A 9091-nucleotide genomic window follows, 5' to 3' on the forward strand; every position below is an offset into this window, starting at 1 on the left:
ATGCCCTTTTCCTTAAATACGTGCATTTGCAAAGACCACTTTGCTCCATACAGATTTATTACGCATTATTTCCTTATCAAAACAAGTGCTATATTATTTTATCTCAGAAAATGTCAATAAAATTCAGCTACATTTGAAAATCATTAAGAAAAATATTTGAGGGAGGTTAGTTAGTTACAGACACAAGATTCAGTCTAACTCAGTGATTGAAAACTGTGAAGTGGGCAGAAGTTCTCAAGAACTCTGGAAAAGAGCACACTAGCCTCTCCTCAATAGGCTGCATCTCTCTCTGGAGCACTGCTCTCACTTTCTGCTATTCCATGAGAGTTTTATTTGTTCTTCCTTGCTTTGTAATTAGCAACTAAGGAAATGTTATAACTATTGCAAAGATGGGAATGTAGCTATTCTAGCAAAAGTTTATCGCCCAGACTTGAAATTTCTTAACACAAAGAAATCTAACTTCATTTTTTGCATAACTTATTTCTCAACATTTTAATGAATCTTACCAACGCACTCTTTGCTATCCCAACTTTAGCTGAAGCGCCCTCCTCTCCCTGTACAATAAGCCTAAAAATTGCTATTAAGAGCTTCAAACACAGAACTTAAGTAAACCTATCATCACAAGTTTGCCTCTTTGAAACAAAGTTTAAAGGTGAGCTAGACTGTACACTGCAGACAGGTACAATCTTTGAGGGCTGGCTATTTAACATACCAGTCAGAACATGAAAACAAAGGGAAAAAATGGTTTGTTTTACCTTCTGGAGTTGTTCCTATGCCTCTGGTACACTAGCTATTTTTATGTCTCTTCCCTGTACCTTCTCTAAGAAATATAATCTTAGGCCCAGAGAAATTCCAGATCTTTAAAGGCAGCTAAATTATGAAGTTTGGTTACAGCTCTTCCAAGGAAAAAGAAAAAGAAACAATCAATGGCTTGAGAAATTTTTACACGATTTTGGGGTATTTGGCAAATTATTTTGAATCAGAACAGTAGGATATTGGTTTCTAGTAACACGCATTCTTATGTGAAATGGGCAGAAAATTACTGAGAAACCTTTCATAAGTGACAAAGTGGTAGAGACTGAAGGACCTCAGGAAAAGTTATTTCTCTCTACCTCATTAAGTAAAATTTTAAAAAATTGCTAACTAGACAAAACCAGCTCTGGAATAACAACAAACGTATCCCTTGCTATTCAATTCCTTGTATGATCAGTGCTCAGGGGGTGCTGATCAAGGGGACAGGATTGACAGCCATTGGAGACCCAAGTGTGTAGAAGAGGGTGTCCTTAATTGCCAATGTTCCATCACCTGCTGCTTTAGTTTCTCACAGCACCTTTACTTTAATTCTCTGGTTTGGTCACAATTTCATCCAGCAGTGATTATTACTAACAAAATCAATTTCTTCTGCTTCTCATCCATTAGCTTTCTACTCCACCATGTTAGAGATCTAAAAGACTGAATGAACACGAGAAGACAGACTCCAGCTTTGGCACTATTTTAAAGAACTAAGAAATGAATGGCATAAAGGAGAAAGACGTGGCTGCATTAGGGAAAAACATGTTCAAAAGCTCCACAAAATGCATGCAAGACTTGGCCTTTCTTTAACTAGTACTTAAGAGGTAACAGTTTGATTTCAAGAACTGAAAAACTTCAGATGGAAAGTATTTTTAAACTAAATACCAACAGCATAACTTAGGAGAAGTTGATCTATATATGCTTTTTAACGTAACGTTGAGGCTGTAGATCAGCGGTGTTCAGGTTTTTTTTCCACATTCAACCTCATTTCCACCATGTTCATCCTTTTTTCCATAGATATCACTAGTTCCAAAGGAGATTATAGCAGAACCTATCAATGTAAGGGTAAATTGACACACTAAAGTAAACTCTGTTGAATAACTTAAATTGCCACTACAAAGAAGTTTATCTCCTTTAATTTGTGTCAAGGAGCAGAAAGTCAAATAGTAAAATTAATTAAAAACAGAAACAAGTGTTCAGGGTTTGCTCACAGTATGTTACACATGACAATATGCTAGTTTCTCAGAACACTCAACCCACGAGCTCTATACTCCAACCTGTAAAAATACAGAAAGCAGAATATTTTAGATGAAGTTCTAAAATGACAAATATTTTGTTAAAGGTATAGAAAGATTAACACAATTTGAGTGAATGCTAAATAATTTATGAACGGAATTAACAAAGTATCCAGTCTACTTTTAAAGCATTCTCAGGAACAAAAAAAAAAAAAATCAATTTTTGCAAGGTCATTTACACAGTTAGGATGAAAACTTATAAACACTAGGTAAAAAAAATATCTATCCCACTAGGAGACTATTGCAGAAGATTCAACACAGTAATTCCTGGTTTACACTGGAAAACTGTATTGTTCAGGGTTAAGACTATGTGCAGTGACAGCAATTCAAACAAGCACTGCAGAATAACAAGGACTTACCCAAGATACACATGAACATCAAAAGTTGATCCATTTGGAGTTTTAACAAATGGATAAAACTATACGGTCTATCTGGTATTCCCCCAAAGCATGCAGACAACTTCCCACAGCAAGACAGAAAGACTAAATACCACGTGCCACAGGAAGAGGGCTGGAGACAGACTTCACCTTGAATTTATCATAGCAAGGAAATTGTTAAAAGACCCCAAATCTCTGGATCACTAGATAGTTCCTGACAATCCGACAGGGACAGATTCCAGCCAGTAAATCTAGCAAATTTTTAAACCTCGACCGTTTACCAAGGCATATCAGCATGTCATAAGCATAAACTCCAGTAAACCTGATTGTGTACTTCTAGTGCTCGAGAAGAAAGACAACCTCTATATATACTCACATAAATTGAGGGAGGAACAATTTTTTTCCTGGCCCCTGAGGATAAAGTATGGGGAACTCTGAAACATAAAGCTAATTCAGTATAAATATAGAAGAAACATGCATAGTCTGTAAGTAGCAATATGATCTCCTTTCAGTATTCCTTGAACTAATCAATAAATCAGATGGCCAAGGACTTTACTTGGAAGCTTACATTTTATCTACTTTTCATGCTCGATTTAATTCTATTTCACTCACTACTCTTGACTCCTGTGTTAATTAGAAACTTTCTTCAAATTTGCACTGCAGATTTATTCATCTAGTACATACCCAAATTAGGATTCACGAATTTAAGTGATACTAGTAGAGCAGGTTAAATACAGTCACATAAAACAAATAAAGAGCAAATCATTCAATCCTCGACACAGACTCTGAGAATAGCACATCTAAACCCAGAAACTTTCCTGCTAGTTTACAGAAGTTCTCCCACAATCCTCCCTCAAACTCAGTATCGTCAATTCCTTATGCAATTCTTTCCAGGACCCACTGAATTTCAGACTTCATTAACAGGTGTTGGTGTATTTTTCTAGCAGAAATTGGAACTAGGAAAATATACTACTCTCTCTCTGGGAAACTTAGTAGCCGAACCCGCTGCAGTGTTATCGTGTGGGAAATATTATCTATACTGGCCTTGTTTTGGTAGCTTTAACCACAACATTCACCACGTGGGGTCTAATCCCTTTTAACCAATTATAGTGCTTTAAGAACTGTGTACTGTCTGTGTAACAGAGTCACTATCCAATCACCATGTAGTTAGTCGAGTGGACAAGAGTCTATAAATTGGGATGTAACATAAACAATAAATGGGTCTCACTGCACACCACATTGGCGTTCGGAGTGATTCGTCCCACTTCAGCCCAGAGCTCCGTTCCGTGTCGCGACAAAAGGCGTCATCCCTTTGAAATCAAAATTCTGCCTGTGAACAGATTCAGGATCCACATCTTCACAAGAATACTTGTGAAGAAAACTTTATACTGAAACGCATCATTGTCCCTTGCAAATTCTTCCAGTTTCTCAGCTTACATTGTCTTGCTTGACACGAGACAGAATAACGCTGATAAGCTGCTGCGATACAGAGGGGCAGATGGGCTCAACACCAGTCCAAAATTTCTTTCAATTGTACTGATTTAATCATCTCAAATCCAGTTCCAAAAATGCATGCACAAGTGACTTGTGCAGCCGGTGCAGGTGGGCTTGGGATCAAATTAAGGATGTCTCAAAGTACGGTGCAGCCATCACCCCAGCGTTGTAATGTGGCAACATTACGTGGTATATTTACCTAAGAAGTTGGGGCACCACACATGAAAATACATCAGAAATACACACAGGCAGAAGGCTGTTTATATCGAAGGCAGAACATTTTAAAACTCTAATTTCAAACACAAGAGGTAAAAATCAAACACCAAAGTAGCATGCACTCCTGATATTTCGTTTACCGCAGCAGCAGGTGTTACTTTCCTTTTCAGTACTCCTAGATTTCATTTGTCAAGCACTGATTTGTCAAAATACACAGAAACCACACAAAGCAAACACAATTACCTTTCTTTCACAATCTCATATTTGCTTTCAAATGTCATATAGTCCTGTGGTGCATTTGTTACAGATGTAAAACAAATGCATATTACCTTTTCATGAAAAAAATTAGAACAGAAAAAGACTTAGATACTCTAAAGGTTATTTCTAAAAGTGCAACAAGTATTTGACAATATCTTTTAAAAAATTAAGTTTTTCATTACCTCTCTAAGATGCATGTTTTCCTTCTCCTTCTGATCTAAAATCACTTCTAAGTGATTAACCTGAGATTCAGCCTCTGCCATCCTGCGAGTTCTCTCATTGTCATCTTCCATTCCTTTAGATGGCAAACCTTTACTCTGCAACATTTCCAGAAGCTTTTTTATTGATTCATCTCTGGCATTTAGTGTTTGCTTTTGTGTTTCAATCCTAAGCTCCATTTCTTCTAGCGTTTTTCTCAACAGGAAGAGCTCTTTAGCTTGTCTATCATGTTCTGCTTGAAGTCTTCGAAAATTTTCCTCTGTGAGCTCGATGGTAAAATGCTCAGCCCCTCGATTTCCACTTTCTTGCTGGAGAAGATGGTTAAGGTCTCTCTGGGTTCTAAGCTCATCTTGAAGTGCCTGGATTGTCATTTGCAGATGCTGCAGTAAGGAAAAGAAACAACATCAGTTTAGGATCTCTAATGTGTATTTAGTCTTCGACTAAACTTCTGGTGTATGCTGCTACAAAATTAATTAGCATCAATGATGAAACTATATCAAATGACCTTATAAAATAGCAAATACATGTGACAATATTTGTAGTATCTTTCAAGTGCTTCTAAAAAAAGACAACAAAACACACACACAAAATAGTGTCAGCTACAGATAAAATAAAAAATAACAAAAGGCAAACCAACAAACCCAAACACTAGGCAGTGACACATCCATTAGTACAGTCAACGTGTACCTACAAAGCTGGAAGACTCAGTATTCCATGTTTTCTAAATTACTTCATAGACTAAAGGTAATTCTGCCCTTCGTGATGCTCAACAGCATTGTTTATAAAAATCAAAGCACTCACGATAATGGAAGAGGACTTTGGGAAGGGGCTGGTTGGTTTTGGATTGGGTTTTGGTTTTTTTTTTTCCCCTTCTGGCAACTAAAGCTATGAACAAGTTTAGTAAACAGGATTACTGTATCTCTAACAGACAAACAAAAAACCACAGTAAGAAATACTGAATCTTGAAAAATAAATTGACTGCATATAGTGGACAAACCTTTGTTCTCCTGGCATCCAAAAACTGAACAGCATGGTAAATGAAAAAATGAAGCAAAATCAACAAAAATAAAGGTCAGATGCAAGCAAAGGAGATTCAACAGAAAGAACTGAATTCAACAAAAAGCACCTTCAACAGAAAAAACACAATTTTATTGAGTTATACAGAAAGGCACCACAACTTCACAGTACTCAAATATACAAAACTAAACTATAGACAGAGTTTACTCAATAAATGTGACAAAGAAATAATTCCACAGTGAGTAACAACATTCCTATTGTATCTTACTGTTCTTTTGTACTTCAAAACAGTGATTTGTCCTAAAATACTTGTAGTACATCTGAGCACAGGTGTCTTTATCTGTTCAAGAGGTAAATCTTGCACTCTATTCAATAAGTCAAAATCAGAAATTATCTTCCCCATGTTAAGGTTGGAATACGAATAATTACACTAAATTGCTATGGTTTATAATGTCCATTTCAGATTGCATTTTTATCTGTTTTTCTCATTTTTTGCTCTCTATTCATTGCCTACACAGCATTCTGAACTAATAGAAATAAGAATTCACAAGCAGCCACACAATCTATACCATAAGGCATTTAATTTTAGATTATATTAGATATTAGGAAGAAATTCTTTACTATGAGGGTGATGAAACACTGGCCCAGGTTGCCCAGAGACATGGTAGATGCCCCATTCTCGGAAACATTCCGGGTCAGGTTGGATGGGACTGTGAGTTGAAGATGTCCCTGCTCACTGCAGGAGGGTTGGGCTAGAGGATGTTTAAGGGTCCTTTTCTACCTACAGCATTCTATGCCTTGTTTAGAGCTTATAGAAATTTTCAGATGAGTAAATTTTTCCTTTTCATAAAGTCTTTTAAACTTTTTCATACTGTTTTTAATTGCAAATTTTCTTTAAACGGAGTCAGAATTTTTCTAACTTAAATATTCCTTTTGGTCAAAGAAAATTTTGTTCAACATAATATACAAAGAAATTTCCCTCTTTAATTAATTTAATGACTTTTCAAGTTGGTGTCCACATCAGCTATCAGCCAGTGTTTCAGTCCCAAGATGTATTTTAAGAGTGAAGCTCTTACCTATACATTTTCCAAAAGAATGACTGGCTGAAATAACACACATAAAAATGTACTTTGCATAATCACAGTAAACAAGTCCTCCGCACTCCAAAATTATTCTACTACTAAGCAACAGCAATGTTCGGCAACTACTAGTAGTCTAGAAATAGTTGAAAGAATTATTTTCTCTGATCTCTGAATAATTTAAGTCCTCCTAATGTTAAATCAGACAACATTTATCACTTGGTGCTAAAACCCGTTTATAAATAACTGTCTTCCCAAAGTCAAGCAGGCTCTGTACACCATATGCTTATAACATTGTAGCTAGCAAAAGGATATTAACTTCATAAGTATTTTACATATTGCAAGTCAAAAATAAAAGCAAACATACATGTCGCTAACATAAAACCCTTCTGAACGCAAGCTGAAGAAGCTGAAACTGTTGATCAACAAAAAAATTTAAAATCAGACTCGAAACAGCAATTCTGGTTAAGAAAAAAAAAAACAGAAAACCTCCTTTTCTGTCCCACAGCAACCTATTTATGAGGTTGTTAGGTTCTACCCATAACCATCTTTGACACGAGGCACAACAGGAATCGTGGCTGCTCCTCAGTAATTATGTTAACACGAACAGCCTCAGCCGTGGCAGACTACTGCTACTGTGACAACCCATTTTTGCACACATTCAATACAGAACTTTTGAACATGATGGACTAGATATAGACTTATGCTGGCACACATTTTTGTATCTGCAGCTAAGAAAAGGAAAGAACAAATGTTGTGGGGGTGGAAAGAAATTGTATAATTATTTGCTGTGGGGGAGAAATGTAGGAGTGCTGTGAATATCTATCAACTGCTGTCAGTACATAGACACAGAACTTGATGGTATTTTTAAAAAACCAAGATCTGTCATTTTTCATAATTTCTGTTAAAAACATACCAGTTTACCAGAAATCTTTCCATGCTAATTTCTTAGTAATACATAAACAGCTCTCTCAGAACATTTGCATTCCTTCCCTAACTCCAAGAGACAATCCATGGAACTGCACAGAAGGTTCCATTAATCCTTCTCTAAACTAAGCACAGTGCAGGTTTTTGAAGTTTGCCCCATAAATTGAAACAACCCTGTGAAAGGAAGACGAATTAACAGCCCTTCCCAGAAGCAATGCAGCCAAACTCCACGGCCCGCGCAGGCTCTGGCACTCTAACTCCTATAGTTACAGCACACCTAACACCAAACTGCCATTGTCTTGTGCCCCGCGTTGGGCGCAAAAAGGACGATGGAGGGTGCCCACCAAGCCGCTCTGTACTCTAACCTTGCCCTTAATACCATGTTTTTGCAAGTTAAATAAGGAATCTTGTAATGTACGTTTAAATCTGTATTTCTTAATACAGACGTCATATTTAATCTGAACTATCAGACTTGATTAATATTCAGTCAGCTTCTCTGGGTCATCTCACGTATTTTGGTGAAAACCAACTACGATTAGAAAGACAAAGTGTTGCTTAAAAACTTGGTCTCTGTACAAAAATATATCTTCACTTTTAACTGAGAAGTAACTGTAGGCTAAAACATTTTAATACTGCAAGTTTCACAGCAGTTCTGCATTTAATTTTTAAGGCACAATCTGTAAATATATTTCTTTCCAATTCCCTGCCTCGCTGTGGGCTGAGAGGTGTCATTTTCCATTTATTTCATTTGCTTTGCCATTTCCCTAAGTAGGCCTGTTATCACAGATACAGTTTGTCATTCCATCAAATAATATTTCTTCATAATAGATATTTACAGTAGCACAAATCCATCTCTAAAGCACTGAAGTTTATTTGTTAATTTGGAGTAGGAAAAAAATAACTGTATGCCTGAAATCTCTTCCCCTGTAATCCGCTGCCTTCCTTCTTCCGCTACATTTCTCCAGCAGAGCCAATGCTTTCTGTATGATCTCATTTCAGGTCTTTCAAATTCACCTTGCCTCTAAACCGTAATGCTTTGGGGTTTGGGGTTTGTTTTGTTTTTTCGCTAAAGAAAGCTAGCTGAATACTATTTGTTAAATTATTTACTCTTTACATGATTTCTGATATTTATCAACCAGCTTTAACCAAAGTCAGAAGCACAGTCTTGTCTCTGTGGAGACCCAGTACGTTTTACCTCAGTCCGCACTTATCAATACGAATTCAGTTATGGTGTGTCTTGCATAAAGTAGTCAGTATCTCAAAAGCAAAAAGTCACCACAATCTTCTTCACCAATTCCTTTAACCTAGAAAATTTTAGTTAACCTGTATGTTTTCTATTGATAAAAATCACTTCTGTACTCATGAGCCAAATCTTGTAGCCTGTAATCGTAAGAACCACATGGCCAAGAAGAAAGGA

General features: G+C 36.6%; 1 protein-coding gene across 1 annotated transcript in view; it reads right to left on the minus strand.

Annotated features, from left to right (window-relative positions):
• The window catches only part of ERC2 (ELKS/RAB6-interacting/CAST family member 2), a gene marked incomplete at both ends in the record, with an annotated part of 150767 nt that extends 145736 nt beyond the window's left edge, over positions 1-5031 (minus strand). The window contains one exon of the mRNA XM_010132543.1: positions 4615-5031. Coding sequence (XP_010130845.1) covers positions 4615-5031 — 417 coding nt within the window. The remainder of the gene's footprint in view (positions 1-4614) is intronic.
• Positions 5032-9091: the final 4060 nt, after the last annotated feature.

The sequence above is a fragment of the Buceros rhinoceros genome, unplaced genomic scaffold (assembly GCF_000710305.1).
Source record: "Buceros rhinoceros silvestris isolate BGI_N320 unplaced genomic scaffold, ASM71030v1 scaffold18293, whole genome shotgun sequence".
Lineage (NCBI taxonomy): Eukaryota > Metazoa > Chordata > Aves > Bucerotiformes > Bucerotidae > Buceros > Buceros rhinoceros.